Source organism: Protomyctophum parallelum (assembly GCF_964188405.1).
Source record: "Protomyctophum parallelum genome assembly, chromosome: 8".
Taxonomy (NCBI): domain Eukaryota; kingdom Metazoa; phylum Chordata; class Actinopteri; order Myctophiformes; family Myctophidae; genus Protomyctophum; species Protomyctophum parallelum.
Window position 1 is genome coordinate 38,577,180 of NC_139703.1, and position 26,936 is coordinate 38,604,115.

The 26,936-nt window shown below is 42.8% G+C and overlaps 3 protein-coding genes across 6 annotated transcripts in view; all 3 read left to right on the forward strand.

The window, feature by feature from the left end:
* Nucleotides 1–757: 757 nt before the first annotated feature.
* Nucleotides 758–5,024, forward strand: LOC310863641 (acidic mammalian chitinase-like; the record flags this gene model as incomplete). Its single annotated transcript, XM_083772120.1, has 11 exons — nt 758–788; nt 1,579–1,608; nt 1,724–1,925; nt 2,031–2,087; nt 2,181–2,346; nt 2,528–2,652; nt 2,763–2,886; nt 3,000–3,185; nt 3,306–3,425; nt 3,521–3,662; nt 4,774–5,024. The coding sequence occupies exons 1-11, from the start codon at nt 764–766 to the stop codon at nt 5,022–5,024; spliced, it is 1,428 nt and encodes a 475-aa protein (XP_083628246.1). The 5' UTR covers nt 758–763.
* A 2,519-nt stretch (nt 5,025–7,543) lies between these two features.
* On the forward strand, nt 7,544–26,608 carry LOC310863636 (tripartite motif-containing protein 16-like). 3 transcript variants are annotated; one of them, XM_083772114.1, is made up of 9 exons: nt 7,544–7,885; nt 10,934–11,320; nt 11,748–11,843; nt 12,549–12,782; nt 13,658–13,808; nt 14,738–14,797; nt 14,954–15,024; nt 22,359–22,388; nt 26,493–26,608. In XM_083772114.1, the coding sequence occupies exons 1-8, from the start codon at nt 7,652–7,654 to the stop codon at nt 22,386–22,388; spliced, it is 1,263 nt and encodes a 420-aa protein (XP_083628240.1). In that variant the 5' UTR covers nt 7,544–7,651; the 3' UTR covers nt 26,493–26,608. The 3 variants fall into 3 exon arrangements, 2 of the variants coding, with proteins under 2 accessions (XP_083628240.1, XP_083628239.1); XR_014569684.1 differs by lacking the exons at nt 22,359–22,388; nt 26,493–26,608 and adding an exon at nt 18,477–18,553 and having other exon boundaries at nt 14,954–15,689; XM_083772113.1 differs by lacking the exons at nt 22,359–22,388; nt 26,493–26,608 and having other exon boundaries at nt 14,954–15,714.
* The window catches only part of LOC310863635 (acidic mammalian chitinase-like), a 34,757-nt gene continuing 34,321 nt past the window's right edge, over nt 26,501–26,936 (forward strand). For both annotated transcript variants that reach the window (XM_083772112.1, XM_083772111.1), the window contains exon 1: nt 26,501–26,694. In XM_083772112.1, the coding sequence (XP_083628238.1) occupies nt 26,618–26,694 (77 nt within the window). In that variant the 5' untranslated portion in view covers nt 26,501–26,617. The remainder of the gene's footprint in view (nt 26,695–26,936) is intronic.

Consider the following 26,936-nt stretch of genomic DNA (forward strand, 5'->3'; position numbering starts at 1 on the left):
CCTTGAGGTACATCGTCTCGTTTTAGAGGGGGTCTGACTCCTCGGGCACAATACAATGAATACAATACATAGACACAACAGTACCATGTCAACACACAACGATACACTTACAGCATCAAAACATAGAGGCTCTCCAAACCACTACATCAACCACCAGAAGCATCTAGTTGCAACACCTTACAAAATATGACTACTACTACTACTAGTAGTAGTACTACTACTACTAGTAGTAGTACTACTAGTACTAGTACTACTAGTACAGTAAGTACACACACAACATTACTGTATTACTTATTTATTACACACCCTGTGAAGCCTTGAATTCCTGGAGATTCAAGCCAATCATTTGGTCTCCTGCTGCATGGAGACATTAGCATCTTTACACCAGCCATCAAAGTATTGGCTTATAGGAATACTAGTACTAGTACTACTAATAATATTAATGAATAATCAAGCATTAAAGTAAAATAGTTGTAGCCTATTGGTTCATAAACAATTTCTGTATCCCGTCAATACTAGTCCTGCTAACTATAGTAACAGCAATCATATCATTATTGAATGACACTTGAAAGTTATCAGCTCAATTTACAACGCCAGTGGAAAACAGAAAAGGGAAACTGCTGACCAAGAACATGAATGAGGTGGAGCTGCTGATTAGCAACAAAAATAATGAAGCCGGATCAAACAATGCTTTACTGATATGGAGAGGAAATGGAACCTATTTAAGGGCTTACTGGCGTTATGTTAGCCGTACAGAGGCACCATGGGCAAGCTTCTCATCTGCGTTGGTAAGCTGAGTAATATATCTGTTTTATTTAGCTACATTTATCAAGTATTGTATAAACACAAATGTGTTTGATAATGAGTAACTCTTGTCTGTCATTTAGTCTTAACTAAAGGAGTATAGTTCACACAAAACATGACTTTATTTCTTATTAGTTATTACACACCCTGTGAAGACTTGAATTCCTAGAGATTCAAGCCAATCATTTGGTCTCCTGCTGCATGGAGACATTAGCATCTTTACACCAGCCATCAAAGTATTGGCTTAGGAATGTGACAAAAAACAAACAAACATTTTTGTTGGGTAAACTATACTCCTCAAGTCTGATGGCACATTCACAAGATATGTTTTTCCTGCAGCATTATATACAAAGTCAATGCAAACGAACAAATTACCACCGAGCCCCACAATAATTTTGTCCCAGGCAGGATAGCTGATGGTAATCTACGGTAGCCTACAGTACATATGTTTTGTCAACCACGTAGTTGCTCCATCTTGGTTAATGTCACACCTACAACTGCTAAAGTTAAATTAAATCTGTTATTAGTTTTCGATAATGTTTCTATTATGTGTATACCTACCAGTACATACAAAGCTTGACAGCATGCTGCAATAGGATAGGACAGAAATAGCACAGGCAAATATGCGTCACATGTCCCAGTGACCAAAATCATGCGAATGAAGCGACATGAAAAGTATCGTCGCCTCCTGTGTGAATGCTCGTCACCTCCTGTGTGAACGCACCTCGAGTGCTTTTCCTAACTGACTCCCTGCTTGTTTCTCTGGGTCTGCAGGTCTGGCTCTCCTGCTGCACGTGCAGCTAGGTACGTACGTGTGTCTACTTGGTGTGATAAAGGCTACTCTCAAATGGCAGAATACAAAAAAGATATATCGACAACAAAACAACCTATAACTGCATCTTATACCATGTCTTTGCAGGATCCTCCTACATCCTCTCCTGTTATTTCACCAACTGGGGACAGTACCGTCCCGGTGCTGGGAAGTACTTCCCCACGGCGATTGACCCATGTCTCTGTGACCACCTCATCTATGCCTTCGCCACCATGGACGACAACATGATCAAGTCCTTCGAGTGGGACGACCAGAAGCTATATGGACAGTTCCAGGCTCTCAAGAACCAGTGAGCGAGCAGAAACGCACACACACACACGACACACCTACTGCATCCTACAGTGTGACACAAAGGCACGTGAACTCAAAGAATATATTTTCTTTTTTTTTCCAGGAACAGCAATCTGAAGACCCTGCTGGCCATTGGTGGATGGAACTTTGGTACTGCCAAGTGAGTAATAAAGATCAGCTAGTGACAGGAACCTCAGGAATGGATAAAAGCACTAGTATGACTCCGTCTCTCCCTCTCTCTCTCTCTCTGCAGGTTCACAGCCATGGTGGCCAGTCCTGCTAACCGTCAGACCTTCGCCCAAAGCGTGATCCAGTTCCTGCGTCAGTACGAGTTTGACGGTCTGGACATCGACTGGGAGTACCCAGGCTCTCGTGGCTCCCCACCTGAGGACAAGGCTCGCTACACCGTCCTGTGTCAGGTCAGCCTTCTATCACGTTACATAATTCATGTCATGTGTCTCCTCAGCGCCCTGCAGTGAAACGCCAGCACTCCAAGCTAATTATTTGCACCCCCAAAGCTCAACGAGTTACAAACCAATTGAGTTACAAACCCCTATGTTACAAACTCCTATAAGGATATCAACTCCTGTCTCCCTGCAGGAGCTGTTGGCTGCCTTCGAGGCTGAAGCCAAGAAGACCAACCGCCCTCGTCTGATGCTCACCGCTGCCGTCTCTGCTGGAAAGGGAACCATCGACACTGGATACGAGATCTCCGCCATCGGAGGGTCAGTATAGATAACACACAAACACACATTAAGCACCAAGCACATATACAGGGATTAATGTCATACACACTGTGTGGGCGACACTGACTATACCGCCGTCCTTTCACCAGTATCTTGGACTACCTCCATGTGATGACCTACGACTTCCACGGCTCCTGGGAGAAGATTCTTGGAGAGAACAGCCCTCTGTACAGAGGACCATCTGACAAGGGTAGTCTGATCTACTTCAACATGGTGAGTGTGTGCAGGTTCCTCTCTCTAGACTATGATTTGCATATTGTGGTTAACTGTATGAATGTATCGTCTTTACTGTAAACCGTAAATGTTTCCTTGTCCATATATATTAGGACTACGCTATGAACTACTGGAAGAGCCAGGGCGCCCCAGCTGAGAAGCTGCTGGTCGGTTTCCCCACCTACGGCCACACCTTCCGTCTGGCCTCCTCTTCCAACACCGCTGTTGGTGCTGCTAACAGTGGAGCTGGACCCGCCGGTCCCTTCACCCGCCAGGCTGGCTTCTGGGCCTACTATGAGGTATATTCTTATTTTGTTTTTCTTCCACAGTGAAGCTCGGAGTACAAGAATGTCATGTCCCCCACCGGCTGAATTGCACATGCGTGTGAGGATAACCTATAAATCTCTGCCTTCTTTTAGATCTGCACCTTCCTGAAGCAAGGCGCCACTCAGGCCTGGGACGCCCCCCAGATGGTGCCTTACGCCTACAACACCCAGACCTGGGTCGGATACGACAACATCAAGAGCTTCAACATCAAGGTGCGCTATTGGCATTTGACGTATTGCTCAGATTCGTAGCCTCTGTCTCCTATTTCTGGGAGTACTAACAACCCGGTCCGTCTATCTATACACAGATCGACTGGCTGAAGCAGAGCGGGTTCGGTGGAGCCATGGTCTGGAGTTTGGACCTGGACGACTTCAGTGGCAATTTCTGTGGCCAGGGAAAATACCCCCTGATCAACACCATCAAGACCGGCCTGGGAACCGGAGCTGCCGGTAACATGCTCTGTCACACACATACGCACGCACACACACACGTACAGTACAGAACCAGACATGGAGCACCAAAGTCTGACATCACTGCCGCTAGAGGAAGCTAATCTTAGATGGTGTATGTCGTCATTATAAGAATTGTGTTCCAAAAATAAACAAACCACCCTGCTGATTTTACTCATATGGATCATAATTATGAAGCATCAACTGTCGGTGAAAAACATTTTTTTTTCCAGCTTAGTACAGGACAGTTGTATACTGTAGGTATACACTATTCTTAGTACAGGACAGTTGTATACTGTAGGTATACACTATTCTTAGTACAGGACAGTTGTATAGAGTAGGTATACACTATTCTTAGTACAGGACAGTTGTATAGGTATGTATTGTATAGAATAAATAAAGTTCCTAATATTTGCACCTGGGGATTCCAATACATAATAATAATAATAATAACGCCGTGACCCATGGGTAGTGTACAGTGACATCAGGACTTCGGTATACTCTTATACTCTTATCACATTTCCACAAAGACTCCCATCGGAGACGGTTCCATCTCTCTTGACACCAGTGTTGTTTTCGTCGACTAAAACTAAGACGAAAAATGTTCGTCGACTACCTTTTCCACTGAAGAAAACTAAATGGAAACTAAATTAAAACTATGCTATGGTGGCTAAAACTAAGACTAAATATACTGACAATGTCGTCAACAAATAAAAACTAGACTAAAATATTAGGAAGGGACTAGTGGACAACAGATCCAGTATAAGTGATTTTACACTTGGTTGCATGCTGAAAATAGCCGATCGACAAGCTCACAATGCGTGTGAGCTTGTAGATCGGCTATTTTCAGCAAGTGTAAAATAAGTCATTATGACGGCAACAAGGCCCGCAAAAATACATTTTAGTCGACTAAATCACCTGTAGATTTAGTCGACTAAAATCTTATGACATTTAGTCGACTAAAACTAGACTAACACTAATACATTCCAGGTGACTAAAATGTGACTAAGACTAAGTGAAAACTATTCAGGAGACTGAAAACTAAAATAGAAATTTGCTGCCAAAAACAACACTGCTTGACACCCACGTTGTCCTCTGTCTCCCCCTGCAGGCTGCAGCCCTCGCGCACAGCCTCTGGCCCCCGTCACCCCCACCCAGCACCCCCGTCCCGTGCCGGGCGGTGGCGGCGGCGGAAGCAGCAGCGGAGGCTCTGGGTTCTGCTCCACCAGGAACAACGGGTTCTACCCAAACCCCACCAACAAGAACCACTACTACCAGTGCGCCAACGGGCAGACCTACCCGCAGGGCTGCGCCGCTGGCCTCGTGTTCGACACCAGCTGCGACTGCTGCAACTGGGCTTGAACACTGAGTACCAGATTATGGCTCCCACTGTGTGTCTTTAGTAGTTCTTTAGGTGTAAGATTATGGCTCCCACTGTGTGTCTTTAGTAGTTCTTTAGGTGTATTGGAGTTGCGTGTACATTTTGGCTGTTAATCCAATACGCTTCTTTGGCTCATGATCACTGATGGAAATAAAGTATGTTATTGTATGGCTGTCTTCTTATACAGTATGTGCCTTTCTCTCTCCTCCGGTCCTTATGTCTCTACTTTAGTGTTGTTGATCAATGCCGAAAGTACGAAGCATTGTTTATTATTATTTATGTTTATTGCAGTAGAACACGGAGTATCATCATCTTACATATTCTCAACTACATCATAGAGAATGGCGGAAGATGTTACAGAGTACATAATGTACACATTAGTACACAAAGGTTAAAGATATTTAAAGGGAATACTATTAAACTCAACAAAATTGATGTACATTATTTGTAAAATAATCATTATGTCAGCATCATTGCCCAAGAAAGATAATGACATTGTCTCCACAACAAATTATATAATTCCCCCCCCCCCGGGTGTCCCCGGGGGGGGGAGGGGGGAGTTCCAGAGCCACAGGAACGCACCCAGGGTGCCGGCCCGATTCCGGCGAGCCGCCCCGTGTCCGAAACGGTTGAGAAATGACAGTTACCGTGTGGGGGTCGATCCCTCTACTGTACTGTCACTGTACTGTACTGGCACACCCGAAATCACCATATATACAGTTAATATGTGCGTGTGTCTTTGTTGCGCAAGTGGTGAAAAACAACCATGCTGTTCATTGCATGGCTATGCTATAGTTTAATACAATGCGACCTCACTGCATGGCTATGCTATAGTTTAATAAAATGTGACTGCCTAGTATACCTGCTACTATGGTAGCAGGTATAAACCCTACTCAGGTATACACCCTCTATGGCTACTATGGTAGCAGGTATACACCCTCTATGGCTACTATGGTAGCAGGTATACACCCTCTATGGCTACTATGGTAGCAGGTATACACCCTCTATGGCTACTATGGTAGCAGGTATACACCCTCTATGGCTACTATGGTAGCAGGTATACACCCTCTATGGCTACTATGGTAGCAGGTATACACCCTCAGGTATAAACCCTACTCAGGTATACACCCTCTATGGCTACTAGGGTAGCAGGTATACACCCTCAGGTATAAACCCTACTCGGGTATACACCCTCTATGGCTACTAGGGTAGCAGGCCTGGTCACTCCTCATGCATTGAAGGAAGTATGAGCTCAGTTCGGGGCTCTCCCCAGGTGGGAGAGTGGATGGAAAACAATCAAACAAAACAACAAAAAAGCATTGTGCAAAATGTGTTGTGGTGTGTTTACATTGTAAGGTTTAAAAACCTTTACCACTTACAAACTAAAAGAGAAAATGTAAGATGTCCCTAAAATCTTAAATAGGCATATATATACTTCCTGTCAAACAAAAACGTACTGCGTGATAACATAGATCTTCATTTCATTCACATGTTTCCCCACAGCTTATTCTGTGTGTGTGTGTGTGTGTGTGTGTGTGTGTGTGTGTGTGTGTGTGTGTGTGTGTGTGTGTGTGTGTGCAGCAACACAGCAGCAAGATTTGTGAGTTGCTGTGATAGGAGAAGGATATCAAATGGAACACAACCACCCTAAAGACTAATCATTGTCTATATTCCTGCATTGAGTGACCTTGGTACATAGAATTTGATCTATTGAAGATTCTGACCTTCACATGTACATCATTCTTGTTTTGATTGTATTGTTGTATTGTTCTTTCTGTTTTGGCAATGTAAACGTCTGTTTTCTCTTGCCAATAAAGCCCTTTGAATTGAAGTGTGTGTGTTGCATGTGTGGTGTGCGCAAGAGAGAGTGCATGCTCTCATTCCCTCCCTCTCTCTCTCTCTCTTTCTCTCTTTCTCTCTTCCCTCTCTCTCTTCTCTCTTCCCTCTCTCTCTTCTCTCTTCCCTCTCTCTCTCTCTCTCTCTCTCTCTCTCTCTCTCTCTCTCTCTCTCTCTCTCTCTCTCTCTCTCTCTCTCTCTCTCTCTCTCTCTCTCTCTCTCTCTCTCTCTCTCTCTTCCCTCTCTCTCTCTGAATACAATTAAAGGCTTCGCCAGAGACACTGTATGAGAGACAACAGTCACAACACTAAACCTGACATGACAATAACACCAGGATAGACTATAGGGGACAAACATGAGCAGATAACTAACAAAGAAGGTGATGCAATATGTAATCATTAGAATAATTATGTTTCAGAAAGTGTTTTCCTGTGAAATACGTAGTTAAAAAATGATGGCAGCGTCACCAGGCTTCCTTGCTGAACCTGTTTATCTGTGCTACACATTCATTCTTTCTCGCCCCCCCCCCCCCCTAGTGGCGAAAAATAAAACTTCTGGGAACTCTGATTACACTGTCTGATTCACTGTCTCTTTAAAACCCCTGTCTCTTGCAAATATCCAGGAAGCCGCACCCTCTTAGCCTCTCCCACTGAGCTCTCTTCAGAAGAAATGAAACTCAGAGCTGTGTCTTCTCTCTCTCCCTGTCTGTTTTCAGAGTAAACCAAAGTGTTGTGTTGTCCTTTCGCTCGGTGTGAATGTGGTTGTCAGTGAAATGGCAGAACAACAACAGGCATGTGAGCTGGACAAGGACCTGCAGTTCTGCTGTCCTATCTGTCTGGACATTCTGAAGGAACCAGTGGGTCTAAACTGTGGACACAGTTACTGCAGCGGCTGTATCGAGGGTTACTGGGACCAGTATGATGACACTGGAGTCTACTGCTGCCCCCAGTGCCGAGAGAGCTTCAGTCCTAGACCCGTTTTGAGAAAGAACACCTTGCTGGCTGAGGTGAGATGTGACCTTACAAAGTTAAAACCACACAATCGGTGTTGTTTTCGTCGACTAAAACTAAGACTAAAATGTTCGTCGACTAGCTATTTTCACTGACAAAAACAAATGGAAACTAAATGAAAACTAAGCTACGATGACTAAAACTTAGCCCCTCTCGGAACCCTCCATAAAGCTTTTCTGAAATTTGGATGTTGCTTTGTGTAGGGTCCCTGGCCATATCTATATTTTCGTATGGGAATTTTGGAACGCGGACATAAATATGCTCGCTAACATCGTATCTGCAGCGCTTGACGGCCTTTTTTTGATTGAGTTATTCTGAATTTGTGAACTATAAGTACCTATACATACCGCTGCGAATATCTCCTGTGGCGCGGAAGCCGTTAAGTATTTTTAATCTATGTTTGACCGATTTGGTCGCTTTATTTCTGTTTACCGTTTATTGTACCGCCTCCCGGTGTGCGGCTACGTCCCTGCCTCTGATCTGCTCTGTCATAGCTATAGCGCCACTAGCTAGCCAGATAGGCGGTACAATGAGGTGTCAATAAACAAGGAAGGAAGAGAAGAATCAAAGCGACCAAATCGGTCAAACAAAGTACTTAACGGCTTCTGCGCCACAGGAGATATTCGCAGCTGCATGTATAGGTACTTATAGTTCACAGATTCAGAAGCCCTCAAAGGAAAAAAAGTCGTCAAAGAGCGCAGACAGGCGTTATCCACGGTGTTTATGTTTTATTTATGTCCGCGTACCAGGTGGCAGGGTACTGCTGGAACAGGACCCCATGGTCTGGGTCATCAAAAATGTCAAACTTCAGTACCATTGGGTTCTGCTTGGAGGGCTAACTAAAACTAAGACTAAATATATACTGACAATTTCGGAGACAAATGAAAACTAGACTAAAATGTTAGGAAGGGACTACTGGGCAAGAGGGCCAGTATAAGTCATTTTACACTTGGTTGCATGCTGAAAATAGCTGATCTACAAGCTCACAACACGTCGCGACTCGTTGTGAGCTTGTAGATCGGCTATTTTCAGCAAGTGTAAAAACACTCATTAGGTACGACGGCATCAAGACCCATCAAAATACATTTTAGTCCACTAAATCAACTGTAGATTTAGTCGACTAAAACTACACTAACACTAAGACATTCCAGGTGACTAAAATGTGACTAAAACTAAATGAAGTTTCAGTCCAAAAACTATGACTAAACTAAAATAGAAATTTGCTGCCAAAAACAACACTGCCACACATGAAACTCTATTTTCTGCCACTGCTACTATGCACATGCTGTGTAGGCTATTATTTGTTCACATAGTATGTTTATGTCAATGATAGCCTATAGTCTACATTGTTTGTCCATAAATACTAAGCATGACTTTTTTAGGTTCTCAAAGTGGGGCCCGGGGACCCCCAGGGGTCCATGAGGCAGCTAAAGGGCCATAAAAATGTGTTAATAATAGAACATGATCACAGTCTGTTTAACCACTGTAAACGGTACATTAGCTATTTGAACATTGCAGATCTACAAGCTCACAATGCATATCTGCAACACGATATGCAATATCTTTCTTTTTTTAACGACATAAATCTTTTATGAGGGTCCCTGGCAAAAGTATTTTGAGATGGGAGGGGAGTCCGTGGACAAATGCATAATTATTCATTTGACAACCACTGGTTTAAACAGATGCTAGTTAAGGTTTGATGGTATTATAGCACTTTGTTCTGTTGACTAGGGTAATTTACTCTGTTCTTTGACTGTGTTAGTCACTGCACTGGTTAATCATTAAACCCCTAGTGCCCCTATTCTTGGCTTGTAAATGGTGCATTCACACACACACACATTCACACACCGATGCTGGAGGAAACCTTGCAAGGCACCAACCTGCACATCGGGAGCAATTTGGGCTTCAGAGTCTTGCTCAAGGACACTTTGTCACTCTACCCCTGAGCCACTAGCTGCCACCCGGGGTTGTCATTCATTTTAGGGAAAACATAATGGTCCTATTAGTGGTTAAGTAGCCTTGAGGCCCATAGGGCCGTGAGGCTGCGTGAGGCAGCTTGATGTACAAGTACACCCCCTGGACATGACGCTGCGGCTAGTATGTTGCAGGGACTTACCCCCAATCCAACCCTTGTCAAGCAGGGAGGCACTGACTGGGTCCCATTTTTGTCTCCACCAGCCGAAGGCATGGGGAGAGTATGTTTTGCACTCCGTCCGTCCGTCCGTGTGTCCGTCCGTCCGTCCGTGACCAGCTAATCTCAGCCACCGTTAACCCGGTCGATGCCAAATTTTGCACACACACTCCCTGGATGCCAACCATGAACCTCTGCCCCAAACTTTCCAGAACGGCCTGTTATAGCGCCACCAGGAGGCCGCTTTGTGCAAAACAAGTTTTTTCACAGTACACCTACAGATTTTGTCCAAACATCACGCAAATTGGTACACAGTCTCTCTAGAGCCATTCAACGAAACGGGTCATTCAGATTTCTCAGACTCCATCCTGATTGGTTAAGATTGGCTTCCAAAGTTCACAGGAGTGCTCAGTTTCAAACAAAATGCTGCAAATCATGAACACATTGCGTGATTTCCGTGAAATTGTGCACGCACATTTCCACTAGGCCGAGGACAAAATGCCACATGAACAATTTCAACTCAGCCTCAAGGTGGCGCTATAACTGGCCGAAAAGTGTTTTTACCTCTAACTGCACGGATCTGTCGATAACCTGGTGGAGACCTGTGCCCAGAAGGGCACTTTTTCTAGTTAGAGTCTGTGGTATGACCCGGCCAGGGATTGAACCCCAACCTCCCATTCTCAGGGCGGACACTCTAACCACAAGGCCACTGAGCTGGTATAAGAGTGGTTAAGAGTGTCTGCTAAATGCGGACATTGTAAGCTACATTTTTAACAAGGCAACTCTAAACTTCCAAAGTTCAGAACCTGTGTTAAAATAACGTTGCGATGCATTTATCACCATGAAGCTCACGATGACTGTGTTGAATGTCTCCTCGGTGAGTGACCTCCCCTCCTCTTCTCTTTACTTCCAGCTGGTGATGAAGCTGAGCAGTACAGGAGCTCAGCTGTCTCCTGCTGCCTCCTCCTCCGCTGCTGCTCCGCTGTACGCCGGTCCAGCAGACGTGGCCTGTGATTTCTGCACCGGAGCCAGACGTCGCAAAGCTCTCAGGTCTTGTCTGACGTGTCTGGCCTCTTACTGTGAGACTCACCTCCAGCCTCACTACGATGGTCCTACTTGGAAGAAGCACAAGCTGGTCCCAGCCACCGACAAACTGCAGGAGAAGATGTGCTCCAGGCATGACAAGCTGATGGAGGTGTTCTGTCGCACGGACCAACAGTCCATCTGCTATCTGTGCACCATGGATGAACACAAGGGCCATGACACGGTGTCCGCTGCTGCAGAGAAGGCAGAGAAACAGGTAGCAGATTTAAAACAAGCTCGCAGCAGGGCACAAAGCGATGCACTGTGAGCTCCTAGATCTGCCAGAGAACAACTTGTTCCAAACTACTGTTCTAAAACAGAGTTTTCTAAAAGATGTACGTTATGAAATCTAAAATGGCACAGATGCTTTCGCGGTTTTAATTATAGGATGAAGTACACAAATGTTTTGACCCAAAACAGGATCATATTTCATGTTTATCTTGCCCTTCAAAAGTGTATTTTGCAGAGAAGTTACACAGTTAATTTAAGATGATTTGTGGATCCAAACTAAACTGTCCAATTTCACTTGTTTTTTAGTACCTGTATCCTGTAATCTCTCTCTTAATTGGATAGAATTGGTGTCCCGACATGAAAAAGTCCACAATGTTTACAAACCAAACTGTATCTCTTCCTGCTTCTTGCAGAAACAGCTGGCGACGAGTCAGAAGGAAGTCCAGCAGAAGATCCAGGAGAAGAAGAACGAGCTGAAAGACCAGAGACAGGTCTTGAAGGCCCTGAACGTGAGTGGTTCTCAAAACTCTTTAACCCATTCTGACCTGAGATCAGATTCTAAAAAGGTCTTCTACATCCTGACAGTTTTCCATTCTGACCTGAGATCAGATTCTAACGCACAGAAGAATGGTGGTTCTTTACTTCTTTAACCCATTCTGACCTGAGATCTGATTCTAAAAATGTCTGTTTGAAAATGACTGTTTTCTGAAAAAGCTATGTTTCTATGTCAGTCGTTCTTCGATTTTTCAAAAATAGCAGACCTACAAGCTCGATAGCTAAAGCATAACGTAATGCTAACACCAAAAGGGGTTCCCGCTTTAAATAGGTTAATGTCAAGGACCCTAAAATGAGATATATATATCTGACCGGACCGGACCCCCATTTCAAAATATCTTGTTCCAGGGACCTCCAAGAAGCAAAGATTTGAGTTCAAAATGTTTGCTTTACAAATATATTCAAAGATGTATCTATATAAAGATCTATTTTCAAGATTTTTTGAAAATAGCAGATCTACAACTACAAGCTCATATTGCGGCACCATGTGACATGATATGAGCTTGAAAACGTATAAAATTGTGTGTGTGTGTGTGTGTGTGTGTGTGTGTGTGTGTGTGTGTGTGTGTGTGTGTGTGTGTGTGTGTGTGTGTGTGTGTGTGTGTGTGTGTGTGTGTGTGTGTGTGTGTGTGTGTGTGTGTGTGTGTGTGTGTGTTCAGAGCTCTGCAGATGCAGCAGTGCTGGCCAGTGACAGGATCTTCAGTGAGATGATGGTCTCCATTGAGAGAAGACGTGGCGAGCTCAAACAACTGATCAGAGGTCAGCAGCAGAATGCCGTGGCTCAGACTGAGGCTCTCCTGAGACAGCTGGAACAGACCCTGGAGCAGCTGGAGAGGAGACATGCTGAGCTGGAAGAGCTGTCCGACACTGAGGACATCATCACATTCATTCAGGTTCCACACGTGGCTTTTTTAACCCATTCTGACCTGAGATCAGATTCATACGAGGTTTCCACTGGACACACACTGGTCTGATTAACCCATTCTGACCTGAGATCAGATTCTAAAAATGTCAGTCGTTCTTCGATTTTTCAAAAATAGCAGATCTACAAGCTCATAGCGCGCCACCGAGTGGCGCGCTATGAGCTTGTAGATCTGCTATTTTTCAATAGCTAAAGCACGACATGATGCTAACACCAAAAGGGGTTCCCGCACAAAATGGGTTAAAGAACAAATCGGCTTCATTTTTCATATTCCATTCCATGAAGTGATTAAAATACGTTATAATTCAATGTATTACATTATAGTAGATTACTTGACATGGCATAACATGACATTATTCATGCTGGTAGTTAATAATAATAGTATTATTATACAAATTATTACATAATCGCCTAATCACAATAATTTTAGATAATCATTTTAGTGCATAATTGTTTCCATTAAAAAAAAAAAATGTTCAAACATTTTCCAAAACTAGCAGACTTAAATGATCAGCATAAAGAACAGGTGTGCTTCCTCTGGAGACTGCCCTTTGTTTAAGGCAGTGGGAGCTCAGCTTTAAAATAAGTTAGAACTCATAAATAAACCAACTAAATGGAATAAGCAGCACTCTCATGTGTAAAATGTGTTTCGGCAGAGCCTTCTTCATCACGTTTTAGTCTGCTCTGAAGAAGGCTCTGCCGAAACGCGCCGGCGTTCACAAATAAACAACATAAAGAACATCAGCTCAACTCTACAATATTGTGATCAGTGCACTGATCTATTGATCATCATTGATCATCCCTGCCTAAAGTGGTTTACTGGTCTCTCTGCTTGTCTCTCTCCAGAGTTTCCAGTCTCTCTCCAGTTCCACTGGATCTCCAGTCTCACCCAGTGTGGTCGTCGGTCCTCTGAGGTCCTTCACAGATGTGACTGATGTCGTGTCTGGTCTGAGAGACCGACTGGACAACATCCTGACGACAACTTGGCCACAGATAGGTGAGATTTAAAAGTGTTTCTTGTTTTTCATAGTAAACATGGATGGATGAAACCAGAAGGCAAGTGGAGATGTTTGAACTAGAACAGACCGATGGTACACATCAGTCCAGATTGGACAGTAAAATAAGAATTAAGCAACAATATTACTCAAAGGAGAGATGAGATTATTATTATTTGATGATCTTGAGGAGTTCTCTCTCCTGATTGGTTGACATTTGTAACCCACCTGAACATGTATTTTCTGTTTACTAAAGCAATGATTACTATCGAGCTATAATAGAGCGTTGCAGTCCCTCCCCCTTTCAGAAAAACGAGTGGCCCAGGAAATGAAAACCCAATGCATTTCCCCATAGGCATTTCTTATTTCATTTATTTAAAGACCTTTTAAGCGTCGTACGAAGCCAACTCTTGTTGTGACAAATCATGACAACAAACACAATAATAATAGCTTTAACTTTTTGGAACTTCAGTTGAATCCATCCTTCAGTATGATGACGTTTACTGTTTTCTTGTGTCTCCAGTTGAATCCATCCTTCAGTATGATGACGTTTACTGTTTTCTTGTGTCTCCAGTTGAATCCATCCTTCAGTATGATGACGTTTACTGTTTTCTTGTGTCTCCAGTTGAATCCATCCTTCAGTATGATGACGTTTACTGTTTTCTTGTGTCTCCAGTTGAATCCATCCTTCAGTATGATGACGTTTACTGTTTTCTTGTGTCTCCAGTTGAATCCATCCTTCAGTATGATGACGTTTACTGTTTTCTTGTGTCTCCAGTTGAATCCATCCTTCAGTATGATGACGTTTACTGTTTTCTTGTGTCTCCAGTTGAATCCATCCTTCAGTATGATGACGTTTACTGTTTTCTTGTGTCTCCAGTTGAATCCATCCTTCAGTATGATGACGTTTACTGTTTTCTTGTGTCTCCAGTTTGTGCAGGTGATGTTTTACATCCAGCGGAGCCTCTGACCAGAAAGGACTTCTTACAATGTGAGTCCATGTTGAATGTTGTTTCTGAACGTTGACGTTTCAACCTGAAATGTTATTTGAAACTCGGTCTAATGAGTTTGATCTGAGAGAATTATTAACTCTAAACACAATGAGGTTGCTGAGGTTTGGATTTTCTTTTGTCGTGTGTTCTCACAGATTCCTGTCCTCTGTCTCTGGACGTGAACACAATACACAAACAGCTCTCCCTGTCAGAGGAGAAGAGGAAGGTGACTAAAACACGACAACAACAACCTTACCCTGATAATGCAGAGAGATCTGTAGGGTGGTATTGTCGGGTGTTGTGTACAGAGGGTCTGTCTGAACGTCGTTACTGGGAAGTAGAGAGGAGTGGTGGAGGGGCTCATATAGCAGTCTGTTATAAAAACACCGACAGACGAACCCTCTTTGGATACAATGATACAGCCTGGTGTTTACAGTGCTCTGGTGACGACTACCGGTTCATACACAACAGAGTTGTCACTACAGTGTCAGGGCCTGTCTCCTCCAGAGTGGGGGTGTATCTGGATCACAAGGCAGGCACCCTGTCCTTCTACAGTGTTTCTGACACAATGACCCTCCTCCACACAGTTAAAACCACGTTCACACAACCTCTCTATCCAGGGATAGGGCTTTGGCACATTGGAAATACAGCAGAGCTGTGTAAGACATGGTAGACATGTTAAGAATACTGATAACGATATTCAGTTGAACACTTTGTATTCTTAATTCTGATTGTAGTTGTTCCCTTCTTGATGAAGCATGTGTTAGAATGATGTGTCACCATCATGATCAATCAACCAATTGATTGATTTAAATGCTCATTGCATTTCTTTGCAGATCAATGGTTATTCAGTATGTCTGTTGTCTTGTTCATGTTACTACAGAGCCCTCTGTCAGGCTGTGGAGCCTTTTTTATATTCAATATAGGCTATACTTTCAATCGAATAAAACATTGAATACAGGTCTTTTATTTGTAACCTTTTTATTTCTATCTTGTGATATCGCTACTTTTATTCTGAAACATAATAGTACTTACTTCCACCACCGTACCCAGAGCCAGGCAGGATTGAGGTTAAAAAGAAATCACACCCGTGTGAAGTGAGGGGTGCTCTTATCACCATACATCATCTCATTCTGGCCAAAATAGCCCATATGCTCGTCTACATAATTTTGGGCGGGAACCCATTTTGGTGTTGGCATCATGTCGTGCTTTAGCTATTGAAAAATTGCAGATCTACAAGCTCATAACGCGCCACCGAGTGGCGCGCTACGAGCTTGTAGGTCTGCTATTTTTGAAAAATCGAAGAGCGACTGACATAGAAACATAGCTTTTTCAGAAAACTGTCAGGATGTAGAAGACATTTTTAGAATCTGATCTCAGGTCAGAATGGAAAACTGTCAGGATGTAGAAGACATTTTTAGAATCTGATCTCAGGTCAGAATGGGTTTAATGTTTGTGTTGCTACAAAAAGCTGCTTAGTTCAGACACATATGATGTAAATTCTCCTTTCATTGTCAATGTTAAATGTGACAAGAGTTCAGGACAAAAAAAGCTGTATATATATATATATATATATATATATATATATATATAGCCTCAAAACAAGAAGGAAAATAAATAAAATAAAGAGCTCAAAATCCACTGTGGGCTTGAATCGGAGGAGATGGAAGATGTGGATAGGGAGAACATGGCCCGTTATTTGTCCAGCATTTGAGCCACGGACGGACCACCATTCGGTGACATTCAGCCTCTCAGAGCCAAAACTAAAGAATATCTTGTTGTCATTGCATAAGACTTTGTCTACAAGTCCATGCTTTTGGCAAAAGTTGATCGAAATATCAATTCTTCTACATTCTCTAATTGTGTAGACTTCTTGTAACTGAAGTAATGCAGATGTTTAACAAAGATTTAACTCTTGAGAGTGTAAAATGAAACCAAATGGACCCTTAACGGGGCCCATTTTACGCTCTCAAGAGTTAACCCATTCTGGACGGGAACCCCTTTTGGTGTTTTAACTAAGCATTATGTTATAAATGGTGCATTTATATAGCGCCTTTATCCAAGGCGCTTTACATAGATTGTGCATTACATTCACCTATTCATACACACATTCATACACCGATGGCAGCGGAAGCCATGCAAGGCACCAACCAGCACATCGGGAGCAATGTGGGGTTCAGTGTCTTGCCCAAGGACACTTCGACATGTAGACAGGAGGAGGAGCCGGGATTCGAACCACCGACCCATGGATCATTGGACGACCTGCTCTACCTCCTGAGCCACAGCCACCCGTTATACACCCGATCTACAAGGTCATAGCGCACCACCGAGTGGCGCGCTATGACCTTCTATTCTCCTGAATAGAAGGTTTGTGCATGCATAAAGTGAGTGGCAAAGAGGGTACAGGCTTTAGTTTAGACATAATACTATTGGTCCGACTGTCATTAGATCAGGTCATTAGGATTACTAAACTAAACAGAACTAAAAAAAGAATTGCTCAGACTCTTCAAAAAGATGGCGAAAGCAAACAGTCTTTGTTTGGTACTTATACATACAAATGTATGGCAGAAAACACTTCAGTCCTTCAACCAGAAACCTAATATAAAGGAAAGGTACTATGTTTACCCAGGGTAACTGGACTAAGCTCAAGAACTCGTTTACAGCCAGGCCCTGCTCATAGAACATTTCATGGTAGAGGTTCAATGCCTTGTCCAAGGGCACTTCAGCGGTGGTAATGTTAACGTGCCGGTCCGGGGATACGAACTAGCGACCTTCCGATATCAAGACCGCTCCGCAAACCGTTCGGCCACCGCTGCCTCTATATAAATATAACCGCAAGCAAGCACGGAGCAGCGCATGTTTGACCGCATATCCGAGCGTTGTTTCCGCATCTCGGTTCCGTTGGTGTGTCTAATGTGCGTCAGTGCGTGTGCGTCCCGCAAATCGAGTGGCAAAGTGAGTTTAACACAATCAGATTTTTTCTGTGTGGATGTACAGTATGGGCTGTCAAGGCCAGAAAGTATAGTTTTGTGCCACTCAGTAGTAGGCGTTCCCGCATAACTTCCAGGTATGATGATGATGTCACGCGCATTCCCTCTGTAGTAGTTAGTAAGTAAGTACATTTTATTTATAGAGCACCTTTCGAAACAATGTTACAAAGTGCTGTACAACAAGGTAAAACAATCATGTTAAAACAAGGGCATGAAACAAACAATAGAAGGTAAAACACTGAGATGCAAATAATTCAAGTAAAAATATATCATAAAATAAAGTGCTGACGAAATAAATACGTTTTTAACAAGTTTTTTAAACCGTCGACAGCTCAAGGGGCAGGGCATTCCACAAAGTGGGGGCAACCACTTCAAATGCACGCTTTGTCACCCTTTGTTTTGAGTCGAGTTGTAGGAATAGACAGAAGGCCTTTTTCAGAGGACCTGAGAGAACGTATGTTTGGCTTTGCATGCAGTAGTTCAGAGATGTAAAGTGGAGCCAGTCACTACTGTAAGACATGGTAGACATGTTAAGAATACTGATAACGATATTCAGTTGAACACTTTGTATTCTTAATTCTGATTGTAGTTGTTCCCTTCTTGATGAAGCATGTGTTAGAATGATGTGTCACCATCATGATCAATCAACCAATTGATTGATTTAAATGCTCATTGCATTTCTTTGCAGATCAATGGTTATTCAGTATGTCTGTTGTCTTGTTCATGTTACTACAGAGCCCTCTGTCAGGCTGTGGAGCCTTTTTTATATTCAATATAGGCTATACTTTCAATCGAATAAAACATTGAATACAGGTCTTTTATTTGTAACCTTTTTATTTCTATCTTGTGATATCGCTACTTTTATTCTGAAACATAATAGTACTTACTTCCACCACTGTACCCAGAGCCAGGCAGGATTGAGGTTAAAAAGAAATCACACCCGTGTGAAGTGAGGGGTGCTCTTATCACCATACATCATCTCATTCTGGCCAAAATAGCCCATATGCTCGTCTACATAATTTTGGGCGGGAACCCATTTTGGTGTTGGCATCATGTCGTGCTTTAGCTATTGAAAAATTGCAGATCTACAAGCTCATAGCGCGCCACCGAGTGGCGCGCTACGAGCTTGTAGGTCTGCTATTTTTGAAAAATCGAAGAGCGACTGACATAGAAACATAGCTTTTTCAGAAAACTGTCAGGATGTAGAAGACATTTTTAGAATCTGATCTCAGGTCAGAATGGAAAACTGTCAGGATGTAGAAGACATTTTTAGAATCTGATCTCAGGTCAGAATGGGTTTAATGTTTGTGTTGCTACAAAAAGCTGCTTAGTTCAGACACATATGATGTAAATTCTCCTTTCATTGTCAATGTTAAATGTGACAAGAGTTCAGGACAAAAAAAGCTGTATATATATATATATATATATATATATATATATAGCCTCAAAACAAGAAGGAAAATAAATAAAATAAAGAGCTCAAAATCCACTGTGGGCTTGAATCGGAGGAGATGGAAGATGTGGATAGGGAGAACATGGCCCGTTATTTGTCCAGCATTTGAGCCACGGACGGACCACCATTCGGTGACATTCAGCCTCTCAGAGCCAAAACTAAAGAATATCTTGTTGTCATTGCATAAGACTTTGTCTACAAGTCCATGCTTTTGGCAAACGTTGATCGAAATATCAATTCTTCTACATTCTCTAATTGTGTAGACTTCTTGTAACTGAAGTAATGCAGATGTTTAACAAAGATTTAACTCTTGAGAGTGTAAAATGAAACCAAATGGACCCTTAACGGGGCCCATTTTACGCTCTCAAGAGTTAACCCATTCTGGACGGGAACCCCTTTTGGTGTTTTAACTAAGCATTATGTTATAAATGGTGGATTTATATAGCGCCTTTATCCAAGGCGCTTTACATAGATTGTGCATTACATTCACCTATTCATACACACATTCATACACCGATGGCAGCGGAAGCCATGCAAGGCACCAACCAGCACATCGGGAGCAATGTGGGGTTCAGTGTCTTGCCCAAGGACACTTCGACATGTAGACAGGAGGAGGAGCCGGGATTCGAACCACCGACCCATGGATCATTGGACGACCTGCTCTACCTCCTGAGCCACAGCCACCCGTTATACACCCGATCTACAAGGTCATAGCGCACCACCGAGTGGCGCGCTATGACCTTCTATTCTCCTGAATAGAAGGTTTGTGCATGCATAAAGTGAGTTGCAAAGAGGGTACAGGCTTTAGTTTAGACATAATACTATTGGTCCGACTGTCATTAGATCAGGTCATTAGGATTACTAAACTAAACGGAACTAAAAAAATAATTGCTCAGACTCTTCAACAAAGTTGTTGAAAGCAAACAGTCTTTGTTTGGTACTTATACATACAAATGTATGGCAGAAAACACTTCAGTCCTTCAACCAGAAACCTAATATAAAGGAAAGGTACTATGTTTACCCAGGGTAACTGGACTAAGCTCAAGAACTTGTTTACAGCCAGGCCCTGCTCATAGAACATTTCATGGTAGAGGTTCAATGCCTTGTCCAAGGGCACTTCAGCGGTGGTAATTTTAACGTGCCGGTCCGGGGATACGAACTAGCGACATTCCGATATCAAGACCGCTCCGCAAACCGTTCGGCCACCGCTGCCTCTATATAAATATAACCGCAAGCAAGCACGGAGCAGCGCATGTTTGACCGCATATCCGAGCGTTGTTTCCGCATCTCGGTTCCGTTGGTGTGTCTAATGTGCGTCAGTGCGTGTGCGTCCCGCAAATCGAGTGGCAAAGTGAGTTTAACACAATCAGATTATTTCTGTGTGGATGTACAGTATGGGCTGTCAAGGCCAGAAAGTATAGTTTTGTGCCACTCAGTAGTAGGCGTTCCCGCATAACTTCCAGGTATGATGATGATGTCACGCGCATTCCCTCTGTAGTAGTTAGTAAGTAAGTACATTTTATTTATAGAGCACCTTTCGAAACAATGTTACAAAGTGCTGTACAACAAGGTAAAACAATCATGTTAAAACAAGGGCATGAAACAAACAATAGAAGGTAAAACATTGAGATGCAAATAATTCAAGTAAAAATATATCATAAAATAAAGTGCTGACGAAATAAATACATTTTTAAAAAGTTTTTTAAACCGTCGACAGCTCAAGGGGCAGGGCATTCCACAAAGTGGGGGCAACCACTTCAAATGCACGCTTTGTCACCCTTTGTTTTGAGTCGAGTTGTAGGAATAGACAGAAGGCCTTTTTCAGAGGACCTGAGAGAACGTATGTTTGGCTTTGCATGCAGTAGTTCAGAGTGGAGCCAGTCCGTGTAATGCCTTATATGTTATTAAGAGAATTTTGATTTGACGGGCAACCAATGGAGTGCAGCAAAGCACGGGAGCGATGTGAGATCTGTAGTAGTTTCACTAACCGCAACAGTAACTGCATTGAATGACACTTGAAAGTTATCAGCACAATTAGCAAAGCCAGTGGAAAACAGAAAAGGGCAACTCAACTGACCAAACAAATGGAATGAGGTGGCTGCTGATGTAGCAGAATAACAAAGCCAGATCAAACATGTTTTACTGATATGGAGAGGATAATAAAAGGTATATAAGAGGCTTCTGGCCTTCAGTTAGCTGTACTGAGGCACCATGGGCAAGCTTCTCATCTGCGTTGGTAAGCTGAGACATATATAAAGCACACATTTTCTAAAATTAAACATTTTGAAATGGAACTTTCAGCTTGATTGTGTTCAAAGTAGTTGTTAAACATTATGAATTGTATGATTCATCAGGGCTGATTAATACTAGATAATAAGTAATTTGTGCATGTCGTTTAGTTTTTAGTCTGTACAATACATTTTAAGTGATATATGCATGGCTCATACAAAGTCAATGCAAAGGCGCAAATTGACATGGCGCTGTATCGCTGGATTAAGAGCGTCTGCTAAATGCCTAAATTGTAAATTGAGAGAGAGTAGTGTTGCTGGACCTCACGGTCACATACGACACCGTCTTCTACCGTGGGCTCCGCTTGAGTTCTCTCAGTGGAAGTAGCCTAACTTAGTGCATTTACTTAAGTATTGTACTTAACCCATTCTGGGCGGGAACCCCTGTTGGTGTTTCAAGCATTATGTTATACTTTAGCTATTGAAAAATAGCAGATCTACAAGCTCATATAGCGCGCGCTACGAGCTTGTCGGTCTGCTATTTTTGAAAAATCGTGAAAATGTGGCGCAAATCTTTGAATATATATATTCTTTCAGCGCGAACATTTTTAACTCAAATCCTTGCTCCCCCCCCCCATATTTTCAGATGGGGGGGTCGGCGGCCAATTTCATATATTTTTGGGGGTCCTTGACATAAAAATGTTTGAGAAAACTGCCAGGATTTAGAAGAGATTTTGTAGAATCGAGTTCGAAATGTAAAAATTGTAGCTATCCTGTCAGTGTCATCGACCATAATAGCCAACATCTTGCAAAACTTTAGCTTATTTACCCAACACGCCTGCCTTTCCTATGTCTCATTCTCTCTCCACTTCTCTCTCTCTGTCTGCAGGACTGGCTCTCCTGCTGCACGCGCAGCTAGGTAAGACTTGGTCCACTTGTGAAGTTGTGATACCATCAAACGGCTGAAAAAAAACCCGGCAGCAACAAAAAGACGTATATAGTGTGTAGGGCTGGGGCGGTATGGGATTTTTATTACCGCGGTTATTGCCGCCCCCCATACCGCCGGTATGGCGGGGGGGGGGGGAATAATAAGAGGGCTAATAAAAGTTACTGGTATGGTGTGTGTGATATTAATTGTGAGATTACCATAATGACGGTAATCATTAAAGGACCACTTTTGAACCTATCTTCATATAATAGGTCCTCACTAATAGTCATGATAAAATGGCACGTTTCTTTCTACTCGGTCTGTGTCACATAGGAGGCCTAATCTAATTGAATACCCCTGCCATAAAGCATTACACTTGTTTACAAGAGGGTCCACCATTTTCAATTCATCATATCATTTTGTACACTATGCACTTCTATAAAGCCAAAAACAGGAAATCATCATAAAGGAGGTAAAAAGGGGGAAAACGTATACAGTGAGGGGGGGAAAGGGGTGGGTGGAGTCAAGGGATTTACATCTTAATGACAGTTGGTGGGGCGTTCCACATTTTTGTGGCATAGGAGTGAAATTAATTTAGGTGGACCCTCTTGTAAACAAGTGTCCACTCACAGTTAACAGTCTTTGTATTGAGTTGTGCTTGAAATGTAGTGTAATTCTGCAAACTGTTAATAAATATTTTAATCAATCAATCAATCAATCAATCCTTGTTTGTGCCGAATCTGGGTTGCACATGGTTTTTTTAACTCCCTCTGGTGTTGTTGTGTTGCTGGCATGATTAGACTGACTGAGCGTCACTGTTTATTATGATACACTTTTTTTTTTTTTTTTTTTTTTTTTTTTAACCGCGGTAATGAACCCGATACCGCGGTATGCGTTACATACCGGCGGTATGGCGGTATTGCGGTTATTGCACCCAGCCCTAATAGTGTGGTACGAGGTGTATTTCCGTAGGATTTTTTTGCTAAAAGTGATTTTTTTGCTTTTTTGGCTTTCATAGGGTCCAAACTGTCAGAAAATGATGGGGTTCAAATTTTCCCGACCCCCACCCCTTATTTGGGGGGTCATATATTTTGGGACCCCCCATAATGTTACGCCAGACAATTAATGTCCGATTTTCATAATATTAGGGTTGTTTTATAGGTTTTTAAATATTCTGAGTTGATTTCTTACACTTTGAAAGTAGCCAGAATAATCTTTTCTGACTTTTGGTTGGGGTCTTTCTTCACCCGGGGCCCCCCGGACTCATCTCAGTACTCATTACATTCCTCGCTCTGCTCCTGTTCCAGAACAATGTCAAATTAGATAATAATTTAAGCATTACAAGTTTACAAAAATGAGTAGTAGTTAATACCAGGGGTCTTCAACAGCACCCATATATGTGATTTGCAAGTATTTTGAATATTATTAGAATATCTTGCGTTTATGTACCTTTGACTTTGATAGTTTATTAGTATTCTACCATTATTGTTGACAGATGTTACTGCAGGGAATAAAGGTATTGCAACTTCTCACTTTGGGCATGCAGAACGTGTCCATTTATTTCACACATTGCACTCACACTAACAACACACACACACACACCTATCCTCTTAAAGAGCCCATGGTCAATTATGCCTACAATACATTATTTGCAGGATCAATTCATCTTCGTCATCATCATCTTGAATGTCCTCCCTGATAGTGTTGACACAGTCTCCACCATAGCATTTGCAGAGAGGAGTGCAAGGCAGGTTATTGTTTGAGCAGCTGCACCGTCCCTTGCAACCTGCTTTGCAACCACATGTGATGAGCTCAAGTACTGACACCTGACTGGAACATACCCTCCCTCCACTAGCTGAATTCCATCAATTTTGTTCGATTGGTGGAAGCTCAGGGCAATTTGTCAGGTATGAATGACTTAGGCTATCCCGCATTGTGATGTAGTTGGCACAGAGGATATGTGGTAGCAGTGCAGCACGAATTGGAGGTAGCATCTCACCCTCCAAGTTATTTGACCAAAATAGTTCCCATCTAGTAATGGCAAGGTTGTTGGACCTTTTGGACTGTAAACACGGCATGCAAAATGCTCCAATGATTCCAATGGTGATGGAAGCTTGCCGTTAACAAGCTCAGGAGGAATGGAACCCATTCCAAGGTCCTTGAAGCAGTTAATGGCAGGATCATCATCAAGCCTCAAGTAGGCATTGACCCATGTCTTCTTGGAGATTCCAACTAATTTTCCTACCCAGTCAGCACCAGATAAATTGTGTAGGCCCAGGAAGAATGTCATTTTTTGCCCCATCTGACACAAGCGCTGATGAAACCAGACTCTTCAATGGTGTGTTCTCTTTGAACAGATTGCCTCCACATTTTCTCTTGACCTCAATGCAATCTCTCCTGAGAGCTGATAATGTTCTTTCCTTGAAGACCTGGAAGCTTTTGGGAAGCTGTTGAGGTACTGATTCACTAGACCAGAAAGATGAGGTGTGGTAGTGACTAGTCGTAGTAGTCGGTCCAGAGCTGCTTCATCTCTACTGAGTCCAACCATCCCACCATGTCCCTTTAGCTTCTTGATTTCCTGCTCAAGGGCTTGATCTGTGAAGAGATGAGTGAACGGTATCTCTGACTTTGCCACCACAAATTCACCTGACTTCAGTGCGTTCCATGTTTCTGGGTCATCCTGTTCAAGAGCGTTCATTTGGGCAAGATAGACTGGCATCATTCGAGCATATTTAAGGAGATCACGAGCAAAGAAATACTTGATGAGTTACTCTAAGGATGACAAGTAGCCCTCCCAGTCACCTGACCGACGGCGACAACAGAAAGACAAAGAGAAAAGAGAAAGACAAGCAGCAGCCTGGCTGATCTTGGCTGATCTTTATTTAGCAGCAATATTTGCTACACTTGGGTCTGAGGCACCTTACTTTGAAAATTGCTGATCTACAAGCTCAAACTACAACCTTGTAGATCAGCTATTGTTGGCTAAAGTTCTCCTTGGAAAAGGGATGCTATGGTTCAAGTGGTTTAATGTAAAAAAAGAAAAAAGTTCCTATCCCACAATGATTTGGTGGGCCCCTGTATAGTAACTCTGAGGACCCGCTAGTGGTCATGTGCCCCCTGTGGAAGACCCCTGGTATTGGCTACAACTATTTTTTTTATATCAGAGCCCAGCTACAAATACTTTTATGCTTCATTTATGATCTAATTTGACAATATTCTGGAGCAGGAGCAGAGCAAGGAATGTAATGAGAACTGGGATAGGCCCAGGGGTCAGTCCGGGAGGTCCCAGGTGAGGAAACACCCCTACCAAAAGTAAAAAAAGATTATTTTGACCACTTTAAAAGTTTAAGAAATCAACTCAGAATGTTTTAAAACATACTAAACAATTCTAATATTATGAAAATCGGACATTAACTGGCTGGCATACTGTTCTGGGAGGTCCCAAATAGATGACCCCCCCAGAAACAGGGTGGGGGTCGGGAAAATTTGAACCCCATCATTTTCTCATAGTTTGGACCCTATAGAACCAAGATCTGCAAAAAAAAAATCAATTTTAGCACAAAAATCCTACGGGAGCTGTTTTTTTGACGCCTCGTACCACACTAATAACTGCATCGCCGGGACAACGCTCCACACGTCCCAGACTCTTCTCCCTTCTGGCTCCAAAACTGTGGAATGCACTTCCCATTGCAGTCAGAACTGCAGCATCACTCCCAATCTTCCGCCGTAATCTGAAAACCCACCTTTTCAGACTCCATCATGGCCCATAGCACTTACCCTACCCCCTTAGATAGCACTTCCGTAGACTTAGATAGCATTTGATACAGAATTATAGCATGTTATGTAGACAGCACTATAATTGCATTGTATATAGTCATAGCACGCCATAGTACATATGTATAGCTTAGTAGTATATATGTATAGTTTCATTATATAGATATTCCACTGTTACTTTCTTAGCTTACGCATGTTTCATGATAAATGCTTTTATGTGATGTATTCCCATGCTTTTGTTCTTGCTTAATGTAAGTCGCTCTGGATTAAGAGCGTCTGCTAAATGCCTAAATTGTAAATTGTTATGACATGTTGTTGCAGGATCCTCCTACATCCTCTCCTGTTATTTCACCAACTGGGGACAGTACCGTCCCGGTGCCGGGAAGTACTTCCCCACGGCGGTGGACCCGTGTCTCTGTGACCACCTCATCTATGCCTTCGCCTCCATGGACAACAACATGATCAAGTCCTACGAGTGGGACGACGAGAAGCTCTACAAAGAGTTCGCCGCACTCAAGAACCAGTGAGCGAAACACAAACATACTGTAGATACAGTGACATATACAGTAACCAGTGAGCGAAACACAAACATACTGTAGATACAGTGACACATACAGTAACCAGTGAGCGAACACAAACATGGATACAGTGACACATACAGTATACAGCGACACAAACACATACATAGATACATTGCAGTGTTGATTTCGTCGACTAAAACTAAGACGAAAAATGTTCGTCGACTACCTTTTTTTCACTGACAAA

Bases quoted from the DNA above. Each gene is read 5' to 3' on its own strand.
- LOC310863636 (XM_083772113.1), top strand. From the start codon at position 7,652: ATGGCAGAACAACAACAGGCATGTGAGCTGGACAAGGACCTGCAGTTC. The intron at 11,321-11,747 runs GTAGCAGATTTA...TGCTTCTTGCAG, and splicing joins CAGAGAAGGCAGAGAAACAG to AAACAGCTGGCGACGAGTCA. The intron at 11,844-12,548 runs GTGAGTGGTTCT...GTGTGTGTTCAG, and splicing joins AGGTCTTGAAGGCCCTGAAC to AGCTCTGCAGATGCAGCAGT.